The 26,809-nt window shown below is 42.4% G+C and overlaps 1 protein-coding gene across 1 annotated transcript; it reads right to left on the bottom strand.

Annotated features, from left to right (window-relative positions):
- Positions 1-1,485: 1,485 nt before the first annotated feature.
- On the bottom strand, positions 1,486-23,451 carry SLC30A8 (solute carrier family 30 member 8). The gene is made up of 8 exons (XM_065629539.1): positions 23,372-23,451; positions 14,604-14,808; positions 10,242-10,380; positions 6,170-6,323; positions 5,463-5,652; positions 4,960-5,065; positions 2,604-2,738; positions 1,486-1,631 (listed from the first exon to the last, which is right to left on the bottom strand). Exons 1-8 carry the CDS (start codon positions 23,449-23,451, stop codon positions 1,486-1,488), a joined length of 1,155 nt encoding a protein of 384 aa, XP_065485611.1.
- Positions 23,452-26,809: the final 3,358 nt, after the last annotated feature.

The following is a 26,809-nucleotide window of genomic DNA, read 5'->3' as shown; positions in this document are numbered from 1 at the left end:
GTGAACCTATAGCAAATAAAACTGAATTCCCTAAAAAGCAAGGACTCTTTATAATCCTAATAACACAATGCTCTTCCCAGCTGTCAGCCTAGAAACTCAGTACCACTCAGTATCACATACTTTATTCTGTTCTAACAAACCTGTTAATAAAGCAAGCCCTACAGCTGTGGGAGTGAGGAGAGTGAAGTGGGAAAACATTACGTCCAGTGCTGCATGGGAAGTGAAGCTGCACTATTATGGCCAAGGGCAGAATTGAAGCTGTTTTGTGCGGAAGCAGTCAAGCATGCATTTTGAAGTGCAACCCTTGGTTTTGTGAACAGGTGAGAGTTTAATTCCATTGGTTGGGCAAAAAGAGAGGCACTGCAGCAAGGCCTGATTCTTTGTTCCCAGTTCTGCAGTAACCATTGCCAGATATGCAGAAGAAGAAGATTTAAATCATCCTGTTAAGGAATCTGGGAATTAGCTGCCTGAAGGAGAAGCATGTCCCTTCCCTGTACAGTGAACGGCTGTGTGGTATGCCAAGGGGTTTTTTAACTATCTGATATAACTCCAGGAATGTAGCATTACCGGATTACAGTCCGCAAGCCATACTATAAGGGACACTAGATGTGATGTCCACAATGGCCCACAGTCTTTCCTTGTCCTATTTTTTTTTTTTTCTTTTCAAGGAGTATCTGGTCTGTTTTGTCACGACCCAGTGGTACCTTGTGACATACAGACCCCAAAATCCACTACAAATATTCCATCACAACTTATCATGCAGTGTGATATGATTTATGGGTTGTCTTGATAGTGGAGAATACTGCCCGTGTCTGGTAGAAAAGGGTTTGGCTGAGGGCTAGCTGAAAAACAGATGGGGCTAGCTAAAAACTGAAGACCTATTTGCCAAATGTGAAGGGAGTGAACCCTTTTGTGATTCACACTGCATAATATGGTGCACACTGGATATTTCCTTTGATATGCAGGAGGAGGAGTGTCTGCCAAAAGGCAGGGAAAGCACGTGCCACCATCTCTCTCTTTTCCAGATCCCTTCATCCCTTGTGCTAATTTAAATTTTCTTTTATCCTGAGTAAATGTTGAGCTTTGCTAACAACTAACTTACATTTCATGACGTTTTGTGGTAATTGATCTGCTGGTAATTTGAAGGTTGGTTAGTTTTTTGTTACCTGTGATTACAAACAGGCACTCTTAAATGTTGCTTTAGTGCCAATCTGCTGCTCTAGTCAAGAATAATTTGATACTTTCTCTTGTAATTGAAAGTAACTGTTGATGGACAGGTAATCTAGCTAATGGATGGGCCTAATATGTGTTCTTTCCTGGTAGATGGTTCCAACAAATAAAGGTCCATGCACTGCTTGCAGGGGCAAGGTCTTTTAGTTCAGTTAATTCCCATTTGTTGTTAATCAATTACATACAACCAGCTCATACAGTCTCCGTTGACCTGTAAGTGGGGTGGTCGTTATTTGGCACAGCAAACTGCTCCCTTTAATCTCTGGGCTCTTGGCAGAAGACACAGTCTTGTTTCTGATCCTCTCCCGATTCAATCTGAATGGTGATGGAGTGGAAGCTGTAGTGTTCAAACAGGGCTTGAGTAACTTCTCTCAAAACCTTCTGGCTGTCCGCTGTGTTAGCTATGGATAGCAAGCAGAAAATAATCAAAATGCATATGATGTAACACAATGATTTATAGAATAGTAAGTGTTTACCGACAGAAACTATTTGCAAACTTCAAACAAGAAGTTTGGTTTGAGAAGTGTTTCTTGTCCTTTTTATCTTCCTTTCAGGAACCTGCATGTCAGCGAAAGTTTGTTCATTCAAATGTGGTTGGAATATACCATTTTGGCAAGATCAATCACCAAATAAGTGCAGTTTGGCAGAAGACTGGAGGAAAGCAAGAATACTGAATGGAGATTAGTTCATCCAGTCGGGTAGTAACAGACCCACTCTATTTGGGAAGCGGGTGCTCCATGAAGGACTTGGCCTCTGAATCTGTTCTTGGCCAAACACAAGTGGATTTTTTTTCTTAAAAATACCTAACATGTACAAAGAAAACAGATAAGAAAATTAATTTGGGTAGTGGAGAATTTGTCAACAGGGATAAGGACTACATTAAAAAAAAAAAAAAATTAAAGATGAGCTGTTCCCCTGGAGTTACCTCTACCCTCCAAGCTATGCTTTAAAGATTGTTTTTCAGCTAGAGATGCATCAGAAATGAAGATTTTCCCTGCAAGTTTTTCTCATATGGATCAACAGTTTTCAAGTCTGACAAATCTGCTCCCAAATCTATCTGATAGCGTGAGAAAAGTCTAGACTGGGTCTAATTCTTCTAATTTATTTAAAATATCTTATAGTTTACTTCCTTGCTTCACAACATCTACAGTTTTCAAGTTTTGGGCTAAGTAGAGGTCCCTGTTGTGTTGGCAAGATTTCTGGGGGGAAGATTTGAGAGATTATGTTGTTGTTGTTTATATTGTTCCAACAAAATGATGACATTTGTTTTAACAAGCAACAAATATACAGGCAGTTGTATCCCACTTAGGAGAGACTGACCTTTACTTGGCAGCAGCTGAATACTTACTCCCTGTTCACAGAAATTTACTGACCTGTGGCAACATGAGCAGATAGAATAGTTTGATTCATTGTCAGAGACCAAAGATGAAGGTTGTGAACAGACTCCACCTTCTCAACTGCTAAAATTCTTGCTTTCACTGCATCATAAGCAAATCCTTTTGATGTTCCTTAGAAGGAGAAATTGGTGGAAAAAGAATATTTTAAAGATATGAGAATGATGATCATTAGAGGAAAATGCATAATGAACCTTTATTTGGTTAGAAGTATAATTCTTATAAAAATACTCAATGCTTTGGAAAGCCTCTCTATTTCAGAGTTCACTGTGAAATTTAATCTTGTTTTATACTTCTCCATGGAAGAATGAGACTCATGCATGTCCTAGCATATACTCTGAGGGTCCAGTTTACACAGGGAAGTGAGCTGTTTAGCCAGATCATGTCCTAGTTTTGCATCAACATCTTTTGTGAGTGCAGATTTTATAGCATCACCTGAGCACCTCTGGGAGATTGTCCTCAAAACATTTACACAATACAGAAGCACCTGTTTAGCAGAGGGAAAGACAAACATAAAGATTAAAATTATTTGACTCAGGAATCTTAGATGAGATTAGATTCCAGGTCTAGTTATTGAATAGATTGGTGAACGTTTTCCTAGGTAAGCCTTCATAAAAAAAATGATGATGGTGATGACCCTTATTCAGAGCGAGGACAATTGCAACAGGGTGAACTACAAAGTGAAATTCAGAGTTTAATCTAAATGCAAATTTGACCCAGGAGTGGGACGTGGGAGTTTGGAAATGCACTTCTATGCCCACCTGAACAGCTATCCTCATCATACTTCACTAGGATCAGTAAACCAAGAAATAATTTTAATACCGCCAGTTATGAAGTATAATAATGATAAGCACAGTATTGGTTAATTTCATATTTGGTACCATAACTGATAATTATTTGTAATCGTTAATGACCTCAGTGTTGTATGCTTTGTCCTATCCATTTATTACAAGAATGATATGCTATCTGGAGTACTGACTTAGCAGAATATGATGCTGACGTTCACACACTCTTCAGAGAAAACTATGGGCAGTCAGTGCCTGTGCGACACAGCCACAGGGGCAGTGGGGCTGACACGCTGGGACAGACGGGATGAACGGGATGAGGGCCACCTCCAATACCTGCTCCAACATCCAATTTCTCTTTAGAAAATCCCGTGCAGAATATGCTACTTAGGAGGTAGGAGACTCGCTTCAGAGACCTCCCCAGCAGGACAGGGCTTGCTGCAGAGTGGAACAGACCATTGCTGATTTTGGCATGTCAGCACTGCCTACGGAATTTGGGAATCACCACTCTGAGAAAGAGACCCCTGAGTACCAGGGGCTGCCAGGCCTTCCTGGTAGTTTGATTTTTTTTCAGTAATCAAGAGGTCTTCTTATTTTTTTAGCAGCCAAGATACAGTCGGTTGCTGCGTTCTGTCTAGGTATACTTCTACACAAATGTGTCTCTGTCTCACGATCACTGAAAGCAAACCAACTCTAGAATGAAGCTTTACTGTAAAACAAAACTGGAAATTTTCTTTCTGGAAACAGAAGTAGGTGCAAAGAGAAAGAGAGAAGTAATTAGCCATGCAGTTATACTGTGTAACCTGTATCTATTCAAAACCTACACTCTTAGAGCTACTTTTCATTTTAATCCTTACACCTTCATAGCTCAGAAAGAGGTTGCACTATATTATTCAGTGTAAGGAAGGCAAGAACATGCATCTATGACTGCTCGAGTCATTTGGCCTTGCAAATCAAATGTTCAGGCCCATAGCTGACAGGATTAAATATTGCTAAGCCAAGTTCTTCTTGCTGCTGGTGTGCTGAGAATTGTTTATTCCCTCACACCTGAACACAATTGGAAAGATCCATTGGCTTGTTTTTCTTTTAAACTTCTGCTTCTTGCACTCAGCCTATTTCACAGACACAGTTCAAAGCACAGCCTTTTTTTTTTTTTTGGCAAATGCTTGTATTTCACATGGGTAAAGGGATTACACAATGAACAAAGTGAGTAGACTTCTTATATGTGAAAGGGGTGATAAAAAGCAATGCTACGCAGACAAAAAACAAAAGCAACTCAGTTTTAGTAACATGTTGAGAGTTCATTAGAAAAACACCGGAACATAGATTTTTACAAAAATTGGCATATGTATAAATCTCTTACTGCAACGGTAGAAAACAGTTTTGATTAAAATTTTAATTAGGATTAAAGTATGATCAGAATTATGAAAATATTGGAAACTGATACAGAAGTGTGCTGTTATACTTTTGTCATTGAGTATAAGCATTATAGAGTAAGAGAGAGATGAAAACCAAAATATAACTGTACTGATTCTGGAATCAGGTCCTACCTTCCATTAACACAATCAAAATATCCCTTAAAATGGTGATGGTGGTTGCCAAAACAAAGATGGAAAACACAAATGTGCAGATTGGGTCAGCTATTTTGTATTCCGGCTAGAAAAATATGAACACATCACTTTGTTAATTTCAGTATTGTTGGTTATTGCCGTTTGTAACTAGTTAATCTCAAAGAATAACATATTCCATTCATGTAATACAGAATGAGCACTGACCTCCTTTGCCAGTGAGGGAGCCTCAGCGCAGGGAATGAAAGGGCTACAGACAAAGAAATGGAGACACACCAAAGTATCCTCCTTGCCATTGAAACACCAAGAGGCAAGTGTTACACTCCCACCAGTCATTTCAGTTCCCAAGAATAATTGTCTTTGACTAAATTATAATGTTTATCATTAAGACAGAGGAAATATTTACGTGGTACCTAGTGTCACAATGCTATGAAAATAACTGTTATCTTAATTGCAAGGAAGGCGAGTAAACTAATAAAACTAACCTTGAAGAAGATGATAAGCGCACTAATTAGCACACTAATACTCTGGAACAGATCTCCGATGGCGTGCACAAAGGCTGCCCGCAGACTGGCGTTGCTCAGAGCTGCCTTCTCCGGAGGGGCCAACGCATGTTCCCTGGCTTGTGCCCCATGGCCGTGCCCATGGCCGGTCTGGTGCAGAATCAGGCTTAGTCTGCAAGAGATGCAAAGCTGAAAATATCAGTGGGGTCATTGCCTTCCTGAAAGCAGTGGTGTCACACGCGTCGTCAAGCCTCTCACTTCTGAATACTGAGCAGTATAATCAGAAACATTAGGTAAAAATACAGAGTGACTAAGCAGATAATTCCTAGGTGATTCAGTGGTTTTTATACAAACAAGAAGGTCTGTGAAGTGGGAAATTAATGAGGTCTCATTTTCTAGAGTTCTTGAATGTTCTGACACGTACTAAAAAGTGAGATGGAGATTAATATTCCTGGAGTTTGTGCATTTATAATTTCCCTTCCCAGTGTGGCAGCTAACAGAAAGGGAGAGAGCAACTGCAGCCTTGAGTGAGAAGCAGGATCTCTCTTCTTTACCTCTTTCCATATTCTCATGAAACTCATAAATACTTAATATTTTTGAGGCCAATATCTCTCTATGGTTTCTTATTGAAATGCAGCAGCCGGTTCAAGGTTCAAAAGTTATATGGAGAGGAAAGCAAAATAACTTACAGGATGTTGGCGAGCACGGCGCAGGCAGAGGTAATGAGCATCACTGTAGCATCAATATCATAATCAGGGTGTAGCAGCCTCATGCTGGCCAAATACGTCAACACACCAGTCACCATCCAAATGATTATCATAGACATCAAAGCTCCAAGAATTTCTAGATATTACAAAATATGATTTTAACAGGAGTCATAACAGAAATGCAAGAAATATTAAGGGATTGATGGTAATGGTTCTGGGTTCGTGAGCTTTACAGCCAGCAGAATTATTTCTTGCATATTGGCAACCTTGATGCTTACAAAGAATGGGCAAAAACCTTTCTGGTCATAGCAAATCCAGTGGCTGCCCAGGGCAGCCCTATGCATGTGGTGGCCTAACCTTGTTCTACCTGCTCCTACTTTTGTGCCCATTCCAGTCTTGAGTTCATGCAGCAAGTGGAGAAATTCGAGAGATGAAAAAGATCATTTGGGGAGTTTCGGGAGGAGCAAAATGAGTTGCAAAGGTAAGGGAGGATAAAAAAGCAATTCTTTTACACCTTACATAGTTGCCTGGCCCTGCCAGCGTGTTTTGAAGGCCCCTCCTCCCCCAACAAGATTATCTTTGTCACGGGAGCAGAGGTTGGAGGGAAGGAGAGAGGCACAGCTCACCCGAACCTGCTGGCAGACATAATCCCTCTCCAATTGCCTCCCTTGTTTATGCACGTCTCTCATCACACCACACTTTGCAACGGTAGTGACAGCCTCTGACGAGGTCCTGCCAGCAAAACCTCTCCTTCCTCTCCCCCGAGACTCATCCTGCCAATGCCACAAAATATTTTTTGTGCCACCGGCAGCATTGAGGACAAAAGAAGATGTCTTTTCCTGGGGCGGCTAAATCTAATTTTGTCTCTATTGGCTCTGAGTTGGGCTCAAATAAATCCAGTCCCCAAGGCTACCTTTTATTGCACTGCCATAAGCAAGGTCTGGGAATGTTCATATGAATGTGCAGCATGTTTTTAATACGATGTGGGACTAGTAATTGTTATGTGACTTGAATGGGTAAGTGTGGCACTTTATGAGTATGACTGAGACAATGCCAAGGAAAATGATAGGTCACAGTGAAGTGAAAGGCAGTAGATAGCCTGAAAGAGCAAAGCACTTGCACAGACCTCCACTGTCAGTTCATGAAAGCAGCTGAAACTCAGCTTATTATTTTGAATATATTTTTATGAGTGCCACACATTTAGCTGCAGCCCAGGATCCAGATGCTTATCAAAACAACTATTTTGTCTAAAACTGACAAATAATGAATGAAAGTGCACTGACAGGGAATTCCAGTTTGGCTTGAAAGTAGATAGAAGCTAACCATGGTGTTTACATTTTCAGCTAAACCTGGTGTTTATATTTTCTGCAAGTTACAGGTCAAAACCCTGCAAACCTGGCCCAGCTGAAGGTGTTGATGGCTGTGCTGTCATTGCTATAACAGGAGCAAACAGATTTTGGAAGAGCTGCATGAATGTCTGAGTGTGTGCATATACTCCATAGCTGAAAATGTTAGACGTCTTCTTTACCTACATAGGTGAAAATACATATTACTTTTCAATGTAGTATCTTTGCAAAAGTTTAGCTACGCTTACAGGTCAGTTCAGTAGTACTAAATGTTTTACTCAAGATGCTCTCAGCTTCCTTTCTTTGGAATAACTAACACTAACAGCACAGCAACGAATAGTGTGGGATTGATTGGGAAACTCTGAATCATATCAGAGATAAAGAAATTGAGGTTGAAGAGACCTCTCCTACCTGGAAGTAGGTCTGGCTCATACTATCAGTCTCCTTCAACATTGTGTTTCTAGCCATGTTGCTGGAAGTAGCTGCACATCCAAAGGATTGTGTTGAACTGCTGTCTTGACTGATTCTGCTGCCTGGTTCTGGCTTAGGAGACAGGAGGCATTCAGATGGCTTCTGCTAAAGCTGAACCTGTCATGCACAGGCTTTGTATGACAAACCCTATCTATCAGTCTGAGAAAAGCAGAAAAACAGCTTCCAGTGTCATGGAGGGCTGCAGCTGCAAGACTTCAGTAGTCAGCACACGATGACTCTGCCACCCACCTGACTGCCCTCAGCTACTCTATTAAGGCACTCACCTGCATATTAATCTGGAAATACAGCTGGGGAAAACAAAACAAAACAAAACAATACAAAACAAAACAAGCACACAGCCAACCACAACCACCACCAGCAAAACCCAAGAAACTGGATAACTGTCATGGAATGCAGGTAAATAGCCACTGACCTTTGATGCAGGGCTCTCTTTGCTACCAGGATAAAAAGGCGTTTAAAGATTGGGTTGGAAGTTTTGCATTGCAATGGCAAAAAACTAAAAAAACCAAACAGGCCGAGGGTGAAATTACATGAGGTACCTGAACCTGCCTACTATCTTGTCAGTAAGAGCCTGTCCTTCACTTTCATTTATTCTCAGACTAAGAAAGCATAAACACAAAAAGTAATCATGCATCAACTGACGGTAAGTAGTAGTTTGCTAAGGCTGCAAAATTCAGCTGTGTGTTGGCAACATAATGCCAGCCACACTTCAGTCATAATAAACCTCCCCCTCATCCAGCAGCCTGCTCCCAGCAGAGCTGGTAGAATATATTCAGGGAGCAAAATAAAGATGGGATGAGGATGGCAAATGTCTTCTCTGGTATACTCTGCAGCTACAGGCAGCCTTGGCCTGCAGACATCCCAAGTCAGAAGCTGCTTCTGGACATTCGTGCTGAACATCCTTGAAGCTTTTATCATTTGAGTCCTCAGTTCAGGTGGTAGGTGACTAGAGCCATTCGAGATACACTGACAACTCCATGTATGACTTGACACAAGATGCACAGATGACCCGTAGACTTCTAAAGTGGTAGTTGGAAACTTTGTAGAATACATTAGGACTTTTGAAATAACGCAGATTCCTTACATATGAGCAAATAAATTGAGCCCGAAGACATCCAGTGTGGGATTCGTTTCCAGACAGAGGCAACTAAATTAAAATGTCTACATGCAGGTGTGAGCTAGGTGTCTAAGCTCCCCTTGTGGACAGTGGACATCAAATTAATGGTGATTCACACAGCTCCATCCTTCATTGACTGACCGGAAATACATCTTAGTTTCTTAACTATGAGTGTCTGGTGGCATTTGAGATGCCCTGATCTTGTGCTGGGCATCCTGTGTGGTCTCCTGTGGGTCTTGTGCCACGGCTGCCATTCCCATACATAAGTGTCAGGCACCCTAGCGTTGTAGCACTAGACCTCTGTGTTTAGACAGCTGAACATAGCCTAGATTTCTGTTGAAAGTATCAGAAAGTTGGCCCCTGTGCTTATATGTGCTCACTTATGTGTAGACATTGACATTTAGGTGTCTAAATCTTGAACAGCATCGTACCACCAGAATATTTTTCTCATAGTTAATCTTTTGCTGATGTCTTGTCTTTTGTAAAAGCACTTGTGTTTGATTTTAAGGCTTTTGGTATTAGGTGTCATCTGTAAATACATGGATTTTGGTTGAGGACAAAGAACTTTCAAAACCTACTAGTGCTTCCATCTAATAAAAACCATCAGTGATAAAGAAATACACAGGGAGAGGATTTAGAAAAGGGTGAATCTTAAGGGATCTCAATTTTCTGCAAATATAACATGGTTGTCTTTTTAAAATAATGTAATTATTTGGTTTATCATTCTATAAATGGAGTAGATCCTCACTTTTATGGGCATTGCTGCTTTTATATAAACTTGTATTTCATAGTAGATTGAGGACTCAATGCTCCTCATGCTCAGGTGACTGAGGCACGTTGCTGTTATCTGTTTCAGCCTAAACCATATTAGATAATTAACTGTGAGACGCGTTTGTAGCTAAGAGATGAGTGTGATTTTTATTTCTTTGAAGCTCAATGGCTTGATCTGTTTGTCATGTGTCCTGGGGGCTTGGAGAGCATTAGTGTACTGTCTCTAAACTTCTGTAAAATATGTTGGACATCGGCATGTTTTCCAGTCCCTGGCTATGACGACTCCCCTTTCCCCTTCCACATTTTCATATTGTGACATGTTTGCTACCTGCTCGGTGCCACCCAAAAGTGAGCTGCTTGGTGGGAGGTTTGGAGGCAAGCCACAGCGAGAAGAGGCTGATCAGGAAGCTGGTCAGGTCCACCAGGATGTGTGCCGCGTCGGTGATCACCGCCAGGCTCCCGGCGATCTGCCCACCTGTGTGAAACATGTGTCCGTATCATGGCTCTGCTCGGAAGTTTGAGCTGATCAAATCAAACTCAAGACTTACTTTGCTGTGAATCAAAGGGAACATTCAGTTTTCAGTGATAATATACAACTCAAAACCCTTCAAAGTTAGTTTCATTAGTACTCCACTCATGCATTGAAAGGTACGAATTAATAGAAAGAAACAAGCGAAACTTCTTTGTCTGATAGAGCCGTAAGGACAATAAGTCTTGTGATACATTAGTTCTGTGGTTATACTGCTTTTGGACTGTTTTATTGGAACTATTTTAATATCAAATTTCTTGATGAAAAGCAGTATTAGTGATCACATTTCAGGTATCCTTCCACTATTTCTTCACAGATCACTAATATTTTAATGTATGTACAAATACTCAGACTCTTAGTATATGGGATTAATTTCCTATTTATTATAGGAAAATATGCATGTTCTTCCTGAGTTTTAGATGACTGGATGCCCAACTTTTTATTTGTCACAGGCAACACTAAAACAGGAGTAAAAGGAAAGGTCCCAGTAGAAGAGCTGTGATAAACAACCAGCCATTTTTGCAAAGGCATAGAGAAAAATGTGCTGTTTGCAGCACTAATCTATCATTTTGCATCTGTAATGCATGATTTAATTTTGTTGCTAGAGCTGGAAAAATGTGACTGAATATCATTCTACTTTGGAGGGCTTTGGCTTTATGTGAAATCTGAAAAAAAAAAAAAAAGCACCATTTTAGACTATCTGAAACCACATATCATTATTTTGCCAAATTCTTCTAACCATGTCTCACGGCTAAAGGCAAATCCAAAGAAACTAAAAGATTGTTCTAAACTGCCCCAGCTGCTGGTGGCTGCAGGAGAAGGCAAGGATCACAGGCAGGAAGATGTCCTGCCAACTTCTCATAGCAGGGGAACCCTTTCATCAGAGTGGAAATGTAGAAAAATGGAAATTTGAAATAGTAGAGCCAAAACATCAAGCTTCTGCATTGAGCAATATATTTCCCTCCTTCTTCAGTCATTTAATTAATTTCAGCTCACCTGTTTCTTCTGATCACAATAAACGAATCCTGGAAAACACCGTAAATGTCTCATTAAAGCCTTTGGCAAGATGCCACTGCCAAAGGGAAATGTGGACACATCTTTTGTTTCCTTTTAGATGGGAAGTCTTCATGCCAGCAGGATGGACTGTTTGTTTAATTTCCTCCCGTATGTAGATTTTACATTAAAATACCTAATACTGCATGAGTTGCCACTGCAGGAGAATGCGTATTGCACATTTAGGGCATATATTATTTTTTCTCTTGCCATCCCATTTACAGCTGCCTCAGAGTTACTTCCCAAAAGGGAGCAGGTGTGACTGCATAATTTGGAGGCAGCTCATTCCTTACAGTAGAACGAAAAATGCAACAGAATGGGGATTTTCCAGAACTTGAGCGGGTGTAAATGCACATACACTTTTTGGTCATAACATGGCTCCTAGACCTTCACTGTTTGCAGGGTAGCTGTTTCCCAAGTGGGAAGCAATTTTGCACAGCAGAGGGAAGCAGGCTTGTCTGGCAGTGCGGAGGTGTTAACAACCAAGGCATCAGCAATCTTTCAGCAAACAAATATGTAGAGCACAAGCTGTCTGCAAAAGCCTATTGCATTTTAGATACTGTATTTCCATGTTCTGTAGGACTGCATTACAAAAGCTTGTTTCTAGCCTGCTCTCCTGGAAAACTTTGACAAATTAATACATATTGTTGGCATAACTAATGCCTTGGGCGAGTTTCTGAGACCTCAGTCTGCTTATCTTAGCAACCTGGTCAAGTTTCAGCCTGGAGAAGGCTCTGAGGAGACCTTATTGTGGCCTTTCAGTACTTAAAAGGGGCTTGTGAGAAAGACAGGGACAGACTTTCTAGCAGGGTCTGTTACAACAGGACAAGAGGTAATGGTTTTAAACTAAAGGAGGGGAGATTCAGGCCAGACGTGAGGAAATTTTTTACAAAGAAGGTGATGAAACACTGGCCCAGGTTGCCCAGAGAGGTGGTGGATGCCCCATCCCTGGAGACATTCAAGGCCAGGCTGGACGGGGCTCTGAGCGACCTGATCTGGGTGATGTCCCTGCTCATTGCAGGGGGTTGGACTGGATGACCTTGGAAGGTCCCTTCCAACACAAACTGTTCTATGATTCTATGTCTTCATATTCCTTTTTGACATGATGACACGTGCTGGGTTTGTCTCTCTTTCTAGTGCCCAAATGGAAACAAAGTACTTTGAAATCCGTGTTTGGTCCTTAGCCACTAGAAATCCTTGGAAAGCACTTTGTATCAGGGCTGTACATAGGGTATCATCTGTTTGACTGATATCTCCAAATCTATGGAGATGGTGATGGATCTGCATTAGAAAAACAGACGATCGGAGACAGTTGGCGTACCAGACTCAGCCAACAGTACCCCTTTTGGGAAAGCACTAAGGGCCAGCACAGATGGTTTGAGCAAAAATATCACAGGAAAGATGTAAAGATGCAAAGAAGCACAACTTTTCAACTGCTTTGAGAGTGGTGTTGCTTGATTTCTTCTGTTTAGCATACTAATGCCCATGGAAGCTGTTTGCCCTTAAGAGGAGAAGGAGATTGAACATGTTCTTTATTTGCAAGAGTAAAGCCTGTGTAGCAGTTATAGGCTTTTATTGCTCCATATCAATACTCTCAACAAGTGGCCTTTATGACTTACTATTACCCACAATGGACGTCTATAGCTTTGTATGCCACAAAGCAGTAGAAACTGTCAGTAACTCAATGGTCAATCATCAGGCATAGGCTGTCTAGCCTGATGATTAAAAAAATTAAATCTATGGTTCATAATTACAAAAATCTCCATAGGCTGCTGTCTGTAACTGCAGTTAATTACTGGTTTGTCAAAGTTTAATGGTCTGAAGCAAAATGGTCTTCAAGCCTGTTACTTAAGCTGTCACTGCAAAAAAAGCTGTATGATTCATTAAGCAAAATGAAACATTTAGTTAACATATCATCTGTCCTTCCAATTATCCTCTAGCATTGCTGCATTCACCAGACTTAAGCCTACTGATTATATGGTTTTGTTAATAATGCATTACTTCTGGCACCGGAAATCACTGCATGGAGATTAGTGGTTTGCACCGATTTTCGTGGAGGATATGCACATGACCTACAAACAATGGGGCTTCACGCGGATAAAGTGCTTGGGAGGGAAGAGATGGAGAAGTCTCTGCTGGGTTTGGCAGCCAAGAAAGAAGGCAGAAATGCAGCGGCTTTTTCATTGCCTCCACTTGTCACCTGTGGGGAAGACAAAGCCTTTCTATTTCATTTTCACGGGGCTCCAGAGATGCCAAACCAGGGAAAACATGGGTTTCAGAGGCCTACTTGGCTGATTTTTGTTACATCCCCTGGGGCACATGTGGCAAAAGCTTGTGGGGTTCCTCATGCCTTACCTCACTTCACCATAGAGAAGGGGAAATTAAAGAGCCAAGGACTATCAGGTGGGTACAAATACCATAGAAGCCATGTAGAGAGCAGATTGGTAGGACAGAACAAAAGCTAACAGTCTATGAGCCAGCCAAAAACTTCTATTGGATGTTGTAGGATGGTTCCAGAAGTGAAGGCTAATTAGGCAGGGGAATGATCTTCCATTGATCCAGAGACACACCAGCAGGCCAGCTTAAAAGATAAACGTGCCCTGGTATAAATACATTGACTTAACTGAAGAAAAGCAGATGGTGATTCTGGCCCTGAATTTCCCTGGATTTTGTAAATACCATTGCATTTAATATCAGATCTTGCTGCTAGCAGCCTTCATCAGGGCTGAGGTCTCACCAGCCTGGATAAACATGTAAAATCTTACAATCTTTTCCAAAAAATGTAACATGGTTTATTAGAAACCTTTTGTGACATGATGCTAAGACATGCTAGCCACTTCTAGCCAAGCTTAAAGACCTGGGAGAACAGATTAGACTATTAAATGATCCTTGTATTCCTATTCAGATGCAACCCGCAAATGAATATATGAAAATATTTTTATAATTTCACTTAAAAAAACCCCTACAATTCTTTTAAGGATTGTGGAGAGAGTTATTTTATCCCAGGTGGGTTCACCTCTTTGAGTCATGGGTCACTGCGCTCAGAGCAGGTGCAAAAGGACATAAATATGGCTGTGCTGGGAACCAAACTGAGATGTCTGAGCAAACATACTCCCCTGTAATCTCAGCAGCCATGAAGAAGATGCAAATTACTGAAGCTACACAGAGCTTCCTCCTGGCTTGATGCTGCTCCCTTTTTCTGTCCTCGTAGGCCTGTGAGTAGCCGTGACAGTGATACGCTGGATTAGCTTCAGTATCTTCTACTTCCTGCTGCTGCCTCACTTCATTTAAATCCTTCTGATGTCGGCTCATCCTTCGGGATTGAAAGAAACAGAAGGTCAAAAAAGAAAAACCCTGGTTATTTGGGAGTCTAGCCCTGCAGCCCCAGAAACTATGTAATTAATGCTTTCGAAGGATAAAAGCAGCATTGGAACAGTGGAGCAGGTCATAGAAGAGGTTTGCAGACACAAGCAGGGCTCTGCAGGAGGGAGCTGCAGATGAAATGACTGCTCTGGCTGTGTTCCCCAACTCTTTGGGCTCTCTTACATTATTTAGCAGTTCATGAAGCACAGAGTGACTTTCTTGGGCTGTATATTTTATGCACACCGTATGATTTTCAAAAAGTCATAGCTCATGCAAATAGTAACCAAATTCAGCATAGCATGGACACAATTCTATAGAAAATTTCAGTTTTTCATTCCCAGCAGCTTTGTCAGAAACACTATTAAAAAAATCTTATTTTTCTTAAATATAATTGACTAAAGATATTTCTGTCCTCTCTTTGCATGCATATGTACAAAAATTCTTAATCTTCCAGTAGAGAGTGAGCATAGAAAATGTTAGCTCCGAAGTTTCAAAGGCACTTAAAAAAATCAAAGAAATCAGTTCTCCATAGTATGCTGACCCCTTTGTGCCACTGATTCCATTAAAAGGCGAGAAGTGCAGCGGAAGGGGCTCTTCAAGCACTGCTCCATCACGAAGTTATTTCCCAGCCAAATCTGCTCTGTCACAAAACCTCAGTGCTCTCCTTCTTGGGGCTCCTGCATAGAAAATGCACAATGTGGGTAGAGAGGTCCAGGACTGAGCACATTGCATTGCAACTGTGGGAGCTCCTGGATGACCATGACCCCTGGTGCTTTCACTAGAGAAGCCCAGAGACTCCCCAAGGGGAGACCTCAAAGTGATTTGGTAAGAAATAACATTCCTTCCTCCTTCCCTCTCAACTGAGAAGAGCCCAAATGGCAAAATTAACCTCTAAACCCTGTCTCAGGAGGCTCAACTGAAAACCATTATGTCTCTCCAGACACAACGTTTATTGCCACAACTGCTCCTAATCTGTTATCTCCATTGGTAAAACATTCCCTACCATGTACCGAGACTTGTGGGAGCACACTGTGGCAACAAAAAGGCAAATTCTTCCCAGGTGCACATGCGTAACATCCATATAATCACGTTACAGTTATTTGATAGCTGTATGTGCAGGGCTATAGTCTGCAAGCCTGTATGGGAATGCAGCAAACCCCACTGCTGTTTCCAAATCTGAAATCAGCCTGGGGGCAAGATGTGGGATTAGTTATCCCCAATAATAACAGCCTCTTTTCCTCACTCTGGCTAAGGACTTCTCTTTTGGACCAGAAAGAGTTGTTTATTCAGTTGCATGAAGGAGAGCTCTGCCTGGGGAGGCACATGTATCTTGGAGTAGGATTTGTGCACTGTTTATGGAAGTGTCAAGATGCCTAAAATCTTGCTGGAAAGAAATCATGCCAGTGGCTGCCAGCCTGCAGCAGTTGGTGTCAAGAAAAAAAATTGCACTGAAGACAGAAGCTTTTTCCAGCTGCCTTTTTTGGCAGCCTGAGGGGGCTGCAGCTGCCCAGCGGGTCCCAAGCCCTGCCAGGTGCCCTGCTCCCCACCGATCGGAGAGATGCCTCGGCCCCCCATTGTGTTCAACACTGCAGAGGCAACGGCAAAAGGAGAAGAGCTGACCCACCTTGGCAGTCAAGCCTTGCAACTGTTGATAATCGGTGTGTAAATATTATTGAGATGTTCCAGGGATGCAACATGTTCCCCTGAGTCAGCTTGTTTCCCAGCCAGGTGAGCATGTGGTCTCTGTTTGCTCAACAGTTCCCCCTGTACGTGAGGAACTTGGTGAAAGAGCAACTGGTCAGATTGAATACCTGATGCCTGGAGACAGTGAGTTTTCTCAGTCCTTTTATCAGTGCTTTATTTTCATCACAACTACAAATAAATGGGAGCTGGACCACCTGGGGAACAGGCTGCCCATCTGCCAGCCGGGGTACCTGCTAGCCAGTCCTTCTACAGTCCTTTAGTTTTACATTCATCAGGCTCCTCATGTGCACTGTGTCACTTAGGTACAATATTTTCCTGATGAATTAGACTCAGAAGGTACCACAAATTGATTCCTTCCAGATGGCTGAATAAAATACTGTAGTTCTCTCCCTCTGCCCTGGACATGAGGGCATGCAAGTTTTTCTTTCTTGTGATCCCTCTCTGGAATTAAAATCCAATGCTTTTCTACAGTTTGCATGTAAAATTAATTTCCCTTTAACTCAATTTTCATCAGCTGGCATTGAATGTTAAAATCATCTTAACAAGATGAGTCATGATCAGCTCAACAGCCTGTCAGGGCAGGGATACCAAAATTATCCCTGCAGATTTCTGAGCCACCAAATCCTTTCCTTGCTGTTAACAAAATAGGTTGCTTTGTGACCCCCTTCAATTTTTAATCTCAAAGTCTCTCCATCAGCTAACAAAGCCTCAGAGTACCGCTGAGGGATAGGAAAGCACTGTCCACAGATCTCATAGAACAGATGCAAAAGCAAACAGAGACAATGTAAACCCACAAATGTCACATTTTTCTGTCTAAAGGGTACCTAAATAAAAGTGGCCTGGTTGTCAGAGGTGGTGAGCATTCGCTACTCCCTTTGAACTCGCAAAGCAGCATCTGCCCCAATGAGTGAGGAAGACTCCTGCCAGCTCCTGTAACTGTTATTTTTTTTCTTCCAAGCGCAGCCTGCCACTAATTAAAAGAATCTAAGAGACAGTTTTATAAATGTGTGAATCAAAAGCTTAAGGTGCAGAGATCAGCTCTGTCAAACCACAAACCCCTTCTGAGTGTGTTAGAGCAAGATGTAGCCTTTGAGCGTCAGATGTCTGCACCAGCACACTGCAAGCAGAGTCCCAGATTAAAAAATAATCTTTTCTCCATTTCAAATTCTCTTTCCGTTCTAAAAAAGATACTCGGGGGAATGTCACAGAAAGGCTCCTACTGAGTCATGCCCGGAAGGGGGGAAGGAGAAAATATTAATATATATTGCAAATTCCACACAAATCATTAGCAAAAGCTTTTGATTGCAACTTCCTTTTGTTTGTTTTCACTTGATCTGTTGGGTGCCTTGATCTGCAGGCTGATGGGAATAATTGCCGTCCTCCTGGACCATTATGAGATCCCCAGTCAAAAGAGCAAAATGCGGAATCACTGCATTTCCCACAGGAGATCATCTCCTTCACAAGGGAAAATAGTAATTTTTCTGTTGCCTGAAAGGATAATGAAACTGCCTTCAGAGAAAAAAATTATCAAAGCCGTAGTCACATCCCTTATGTTGGCACCACTCGGATTTCAACTGATGTACCAATCTTGAATATTTCTGAGCTGTTTAAGACCCTGCTTATAGCCTGGCTGTCCAGATTCCCCTTTTCCTTATTGTTGGCACAAAACAAAGGCAAATATTTATATATTTGCTAACATTGAGAGGTTTAGTAGATGGAAATTTGTCCTATGGTTATTTTATTTAGTCTCATTTTGAGGGCCTGGCCATGTATGCATAACTATATAGTCAATAAATTTCCTTCTGCAAAACAGTATAACAATAGTTATGTGAAGTTAGACCGAAGTTGCATGTAGTCAAGTATTCAAACTTCGTCATGAGCACAAGGGAATACATTAAAACACGGTACCAAAAAGGAACATGTCCAGTGAGGTATTGCTCCCCGATTGCACAAGTCTGGAGGCCTGGATGTGGCTGAACCAGAGTTTGTTTCTAATAGTCATTTACAGATCTTTCTTCCACAAACCTGGCTGATGTGAAAGTGTTGAGCTCCAAAGTTTAATTATGATTTGTGTAAAAATAATGCATCCTTTGTTACTCTTAAGCTGTCTGCCTGATATGTTAATTAGTTCTTTTACTGTTAGAAATAATGTATGACCATTCCCTGTTTACCTTCATCACATCATTCACGATTTTATGTATCATTGTTATACCCCTGAACCATCAATTCCCTGTGCTGATGTCCTAGTTATTCAATTTGCGTTTTATACATCTTACTGCCTTGGTTCTAATTTTCTTTCGGTGATGAAGTGGGCATAACTGAAGTGGGCATCGTGGAGGTGGAGTATGGCCAGTACTGGGGAGATTCAGTCCTTTCTACAGGGTCCTCATGTCACCTAACATGAGGGCAAAAGCAATGGGATGGGTTTTGCTCAGTCCGCGAAGATATTGCATGCTCCTGGGACAGCTGGCAAAATGGCACAAAGGAGACATAACCACAGGGCCTACAGCTAAAACCATTCAGAAGCCACAAGAAACACCTGAAGTTTTCCTGAGTATTGACTTCTACAAAGCACAGTGAGTGGTGAAAAGCCTTTATTTGATTAGGACTCTGATCCCATCAGAGTTTTCATATCGCCTGCAAGAGGGCAGAAAAAGAATAAAATATTCCCTACATGCTTGTTATAGAAAATCAATCTCCACCTCAAGAAATCATCTCCCAGGCTCATTTCAAACTTTTTGTCTACTGGTATGAGCCTGTCAGACAGGAATCAATTACAAGCCTAAGGCTTCACTGATAGATAGAAGTAACTACAGGTCACATTAATGCCCCACGTTAAAAACTTTTACGTGAAGTCAAGCGCTAAGGTCTTAACACATCTTTCTTGCTTTCAGCATTGTCCCCTCCCCCCCGCTTTTTTTTCTCTTGTCTCAGAGACAAAATAAAACCAAAAACCTAAAGACTAGAAGGCATCACTTGTGTGATGGTATTCAAAATCCCACTGTAGTGACACACAAAGAACATGATCAGAAATCCAGAAATCCATACTGGATCAAGCAAAAATCTAGTTCACAATGTAGTTGGTACAATCTGATGCAAATCTACTAATTTATTAAGTGAGATATTGAATATTTCTCGTCAATATTACTCTGATCTTCTGTCAGTAAGTAGTAAAGTCATCTGGCCTGTCTTCATTGATGGCAACTTCAGGAATCTGTTTAGGATACTCCCTAGTCTTTGATAAATGGTTATTGCAATCAGTAAATAGGTGACAACAAATTAAAAAATAACATAACAAATGATTAATCATTTGAAGAATTTATCCTCTCCTACCACCACTGTTGACTGTAAAAAGACCATATAAAACTATCTTAGACACTTAATTCAGACCTAAGCTAAAGAGAAGTGTTATGAATCACACTTGATATGCCTTACAGACAACATTTTTGCATAAGGCAGGAGGTTCTGTGTGCTCAGCTTCATACTGTCGCGATTATGATTCACACCCTTCCTGGAGGCTGGTGAGAAGCGATGTCCTGTCCTGGGACCAGCCCTGCGTAGTATCTTTGCCCATTACCTGGAGGAGGAGGTGGTGGAGTGCACCCTGATCAAGTTGGCAGATGACGCCAAGCTGAGGGTGCAGCTGATATATTGGAGGGCAAGGCTGCAACAGGCAGGCTGGAGGAAGGGGCCAACAGGGACCTTATGAAATTCAACAAGGAGTGCAAAGTCCTGCACCTGGGACAGACTTCCGAGAACACATCTATAACATAGTGTCCGGTTTTAGAGCCCCCAGCACAGGAGAGATCAATAAACTGGCACAGGTTCAGCAGAGGGCCATCAGGATGGTTGAGGGCTGGAGCCCCGAGGCAGCCGGACTTGTCCAGCCTAGAGAAGAGGTAGTTCCAGGAGTACCAAACAGCAACCTGCCAATATTTTTTAGGAGGTTATTGCGAAGATGGAGCATTCTTGCTGTGCATGGAGGAAGGATAAAGACAATGGTCATAAATTGAAACTAGAAAAGTTCAGCTTTAATATAAGCAAAAAAAAATTGACTGTGAGAATAATGCAGTATTGGAGCAGTTTGCCCAGATACATGGTTCGTTCTCCATCCTGAGGGATTTTTTTCAAGACTAGACCAGACAAAGACCTGAGTAACCTTGTCTGATCTCTTGGCTGACCCCACTTTGAGCAGGAGGTTGGACCAGAGACCTCCTGAGGTCCCTTGCAACCTGAATTATCCTACAAGCCTATAGCTGACCTGATTTTCAGAAAGCTCAGCTAAAGCTGACCCCCTTGTAAGCATTTCAAGTTCGGCACAGGAGACCTCAATGCATCTAAACCTGCTGGTGACTACAGACCAACTTGGCGTGATCAAAACACTCTCCCCCACAGCCTTGCGTGCAGGGAACGGGGCCTGTATTCAGACTTCCTACTCACATGGTGAAGATAAAACCAGTTTTGTTCCCTGTGTATTGTAATAACGGCATTTATTAAAAAGAAAGAGGCTGGGGGATGGCAAAGAAATAGGCAATCTGTGTGCATAATAAATTCTGTTGAAAGCATTAGAGCTGTTCATTAAGCCTACACACAGGGAATGGAAAAATGTGGTAATTTATACCAAAGGCTAAGATGAGCTTATTGCTACTGATCGGCTTAAGACACCTGAAGCTGTGCACGCAGCTGGTCTGTGCAAGCCCAAGCCCAGCAGGCAGCGTCCCCACCGCCACACTGGCTCTGGTCCCCGGGCTGGCTCTGGTCCCCGGGCTGGCACCCCGGGTCGCTGTGCTGGCTCTGGTCCCCGGGCTGGGGGTTGCTGGGAGCGGGGCGAGGTCTTCCCTCCAGCTGCCAGATGTTCTGAATGGGGGAGAGACCCCAGCTCTCGGCCTCCCTTTCTGGTCTTTGCAGGGATGGAGTAATTAGATCGAGCAGTTAATAAAACTTCACCTGGCAGGAACCTGGCAGCACATATGCTACATGCCTGGAAGACAAGTCCTCCTCCTCCCAGTGAGCTGTATTACCACGGCCATAACTCAGCCATCTCAGGACCTTTGCTGTGGAGCCCCCTGGCCTTCAGGCTCTGGGGCTGTTGGATATATCTGCAGCAATCAGCCCAACAATTGCAGTTGTTGCAGTGATTCACCCCTAACAACTTTGGTCCTAATCCAGACTTTTTAGCACGGCCTGTTGTGATAGAATAAAGGGTAATAGTTTAAAACTAAAGGAGGGTAGATTCAGGCTAGACATGAGGAAGGATTTTTTTACAATGGGGGTGGTGAAACACTGGCCCAGGTTGCCCAGAGAGGTGGTGAATGCCCCATCCCTGGAGACATTCAAGGCCGGGCTGGACGGGGCTCTGAGCAACCTGATCTGGGTGGAGATGTCCCTGCTCATGGCCAGGGGATTGGACTAGATGAGCTTGGAAGGTCTCTTTCAACCCAAACTGTTGTATGATTCTAAATTAAGAAATAATTATTGGAAAGAAGTCGACTCCTCTAGGACATGAGTCAGCTCTTAGATGGGAGGATCAGCTGCTGGGGATTCTTGCCCCCAAGGTGTATCCTACCTCTTTTCTCACGGGAGATATTCCCCGTTCCTGGTGATCCAGGGAAAACGAGGACTTCCTCACAAGGCAGCCTAACAACTATCCTGTCTCAGGGCACCCCTTCCCGCACCATGTAAAGGGTTTGTCCAGAAATGTCTTTGTGTCCAGAGGTGGCAAGGGGCCAAAGGACCTCAACCACAGAAGCTGTGCCCACAAAATTGCAAACTGTCAAAAAAGCCGTGAGTTCTTCAGTAACCAAAATGAATTGTAGAATCAGATGGGATCATTTTAAAATATAAATACTACCACAAAAGTCATTTTGGTCAGTGTCATGTGTATTTATGGAGCCATGTAATAATATTTAAATAATAACCCAGACACTCAGATGACTAAAATACGATGGCGGTAACCCCAGTATAAGAACATGGAGAGACAGATCTCCATTTGAACTGACAGTGTTTATGCCAAGTTTCTGTCCAACATGTTTTAAGAGAGCCAAGCAATAAATAACCTGAAAACCAATGAGATAATGGAAATGTCAAGAGGTGCTAAGCTGTAACTGAGCAGCTATTTTCTTTTAAAAATGCTTGCTGGTCTGAGTCAAGAGGAAGAATGAAAATAAGTTCAACTGTAAAACTATTTTGTGGTGGACTTCTATACTCATTTTTTAACCCAAGCTACAGCACATCATATGTTTTCAGAGAGTCTTTCCTCACTCAGGCAAGCATTTATTCACAGGACCTCTGGCGCACAAGAGGTACATCAGCTTCCAGTCTGATAGGCTATCCACTTGAATAGATTTGCAGGATCAAGTACTTAACAGCATCACATTTCTTTCACAGCAAATAGATTATTTAGACATTCAAGCATGAAGGAGCCTTGAATTAAACATGGTATCAATAGCGCTATTATAATTCAGCCTAAAATTGCAGCATAATCCATGAGGTTTTGCATCCTACAATAAATCTGCTAAGCTTATAAAATACATAGCAGGAGACACTTGCTTCAACAGTAGATTGGTTCAATCCATCACAGATGCAGACATATGAGGCTGCTGTCTAGTAAATGCATCAAACATTTAATAAGAAAGTTTGGAAAAGAAAAAAATAAAACAAAACATTTTGAAAGTAGTGAAAGATGTCCCAAGTATGCACTGTGAAACTCCCTGTACTTTGACTCCAGCAGCCTGGCAGCACATCAGGGATCTTGTATTGCTCTCAAAGAAGACAAAGCAATGGAAGTGAAGGAAATAGAGTTGTTTTACCTGTTCAGAGCCAAGGAGTACTTCTTGGTGTCCCTCTCACTCACAAGGCACACTCTTTCAAGACCCTTTTTGGCAGCCATGAGGAAAGTCGGTGGGGTTTTGCTTGGGTTTTTCCCTGTTAAACTCTCCTTTCTCTGTTGGAATCAGATGCAGGCAAGAGTGTCCTCCCAACTTAGGCAGAAGCTTATGCCAAATATTTTTAAATGAAAAGGTTTTAATAATCTTCTCAATAAGCCCACTGGGTGAGAAAGCTGCTTTCCTAGTGCTGGTGGCGTCACTAACATGCCAAACAGCAACTTGCTGAGCATGTCAGGTTGGGGGTTTGGGGCCTCCCTCTGTTTTTTTCTTTTCCCCCCTCCATGTCTGATGCTGTGATATGCTCTTTGGAAGGTGATTAAAACAGCCTGAATTGCCTGGAAACAGTCACACCCCTGTTTGCCTTTCTGCTTGCTGGGCTTGGGAAGACAGCACACCTCCTTTACCCCGGCTCAGCACAAGCCTCTTTAATCTAAGCAATGGCTGTAAAGACTTATTTCTACCCCTGGCACGTTTGCTCCTAACAGTTTGAAACAGAAGAGATTGCTTACTATTGCCGTTTGCGACACAGGTTATTGAAATCTTCATTTCACCAGGAAGGACTGCAGGTTGTTATTTCTGCTTTATTCAGTTTGTTAGTTCTGTGGACAGCCGTGGTCCCTGGAGGGGAGGAGAAGACCTCCAGCCTCACCTCTTTCACAGCCTGGCCTCAGACATGCTCTTCGGCGCTAATGGGAAATTTTGCACCGACACTGTATGTGTTTTACTGTATTCTTGGCAGAAAAAGACTGTGATTGAGATCCCTACCCATGCACTGCCTTTGCAGGAGAGGTTAGAAATAAGCAGTGATGGAATGCTGGGTGCTGCATTTAAATTCTGCAGCTTTTTTAACCATGGGTAGCCTAATATGTATATGACAAGCTGGAATCTCCCATCCCTTCCCTGAGCTTGCAGAACATGTACCCTGTCTGAGATTCATGGGGGTGGGAGAGCATATTTGTACATCATATAAATGCAAAAAATTGGGTTTATGCCATCAGAGATCCACATGTTGCCTCCCACATGTCAGCTGTGCAAACACTTCCCTGGAGCCTGTGAGCCAAGGAGCTGATGCTATCTCAACCATGTTTCTGAACAGCCACCAGCAAGCAGCAGAAATACATGGTTTTTCCACAATATGTTGTTATTTTTACACCTCTAATGTCCTTTTCTTAAGAGCCTTTTCCCAGGTGCTTATACCCACCTATGCACGTTTATAAACTTCTTGGGTGGAACAGATTGATTTTCTGACTCATTCCTGGGACTTTATAGCTTGTTCTGGATGTTAAAAATTGCTATTCAACGTGTTTTTGAAGTTGCAACTACTTACTGGGACCTGACACTTAATGTGGATGGCTGCCTTTGAGAAGAGACTCGGGTCTGAGGGTGAGTAGTATGGAACCAGGGCATTGGCAGAAATCTCACAAAACAGAAGAACCACATCACTTACAATCCCAGAAGTGCCATTAAGTATCAATTTTATTCTGCAGCCAAGAGGGAGGAAGGAAAGACAAAGAAGGCAGCCTTTCCAGCTTTACCTCCTGGAATACAGAATCACAGAACGTTAGGGATTGAAAGGGACCTCAAAAGATCATCTAGTCCAATCTGCCTGCCAGAGCAGGAACACTTAGGTGAGGTTACACAGGAAGGCGTCCAGGTGGGTTTTGAATGTCTCCAGAGCAGGAGACTCCACAACCTCCCTGGGCAGCCTGTTCCAGTGTTCCGTCACCTTCACTGAGAAGAAGTTTCTTCTCAAATTTAAATGGAACCTCCTGTGTTCCAGTTTATACCCATTGCCCATTGTCTTATCACTGGTTGTCACCGAGGAGAGCCTGGCTCCATCCTCCTGACACTCACCCTTTATATATTTATAAACATTAATGGGGTCACCCCTTGGTCTCCTCTTCTCCAAGCTAAAGAGACCCAGCTCCCTCAGCCTTTCCTCATAAGGGAGATGCTCCACTCCCTTCAGCATCTTTGTGGCCCTGCGCTGGACTCTCTCCAGCAGTTCCCTGTCCTTCTTGAACTGAGGGGCCCAGAACTGGACACAATATTCCAGATGAGGTCTCACCAGGGCAGAGTAGAGGGGAAGGAGAACCTCTCTCGACCTACTAACCACCCCACTTCTAATCCACCCCAGGATGCCATTGGCCTTCTTGGCCACAAGGGCCCAGTGCTGGCTCATGGTCATCCTGCTGTCCACCAGGACCCCCAGGTCCCTTTCCCCTACACTGCTAAGCTGATGCAGGCTTATAATTCATACTCAACAAGGGCTTCTGCTGGCTCCCCATCCCATAAATATCACCATTATTACAGTGTCCTTGTGTGCTTCTCAACCCATCTTTCTTTTAGAAATTACACAACACCAACATCCTGTCACAGACCAGGGATACCTGAAGAAATGAACCTGCCCTGGGACCTGATTTACAGTGGGTCTTAGCTTTTCTAAGGCTCTAAGCTGAAGTATCATGTCTAAGCACACTTAATTTAAGGAAAATTTAAAATCCACCTCAGGAGACTACAGGTTAAGCCTGTTTCTGTTTCAGATCACTGGAAGCATGTAACTTTTGTTAGTGAGATAGATGAGTTTCCATCATTTTGCAAAAGTTTCTTGAGCTTCAGGTGCATACCAGCAAACAAAGCCGTAGATCATTCTCAGCAGTTAATCAAGACCTTTGTTTTGTGTTTATTGTTGTCAGTGTTGATGGCTGTGCTTCTCAGCAGACAGGCTGTGAGGCAGGTTAGAAAGAAATCTCTTCAGAGCTTTCCACAAAGACTTGAGTTTCCTCTTTATACAGACTCTGAAACTCATTAAGAGAGAGACAGCAGCTGTCTGTGGAATTTCTGCTTCAGAGAAATTATTCAGACCATCTCAATAAATTAATCTTCAGCTTTCAATAATAATGCAGTTTATTTCTGAGTCTACATTAAAAATGCCCTATACCCAATCATACTGGTTCTAATGTCCCTAGTCAAGGACATTTCTCAAAATTTGCATCCCGTGCAGACATGTGAGCCATCACACTGGCTTTCGCAAATGAAAGCCCCTCGTCATTATTATCCAAAATCTCAATCAGTAAAAAAGCATATCCTTGATCCCATTTCAACCTTAATCAGCCGCACTTTAAAAATGAAAAAATAAAAACTCTCATCCTGTCACTAAGGGAGTAGATACTGACAGCTTAAATGTACAGAGGGAAATTCGGTACATCTACTAATTGAAAATGTCAGTGAAGTCAGTCAGTTTTACCAGGCATGAGACATCTTAGAGATCATCTGCAAAGTTCTTCTCCATCTTTCTCTGGCGTCAGCTCTCGTAGCTCTGTGCTGCACTGCCTGCAACCTGGGGATCCAGGCACTTGT

Source organism: Caloenas nicobarica, chromosome 2 (genome assembly GCF_036013445.1).
Source record: "Caloenas nicobarica isolate bCalNic1 chromosome 2, bCalNic1.hap1, whole genome shotgun sequence".
Taxonomy (NCBI): domain Eukaryota; kingdom Metazoa; phylum Chordata; class Aves; order Columbiformes; family Columbidae; genus Caloenas; species Caloenas nicobarica.
The sequence above is the reverse complement of the archived record's forward strand: the minus strand, read 5'-3'. Positions and strand labels throughout refer to the sequence as shown.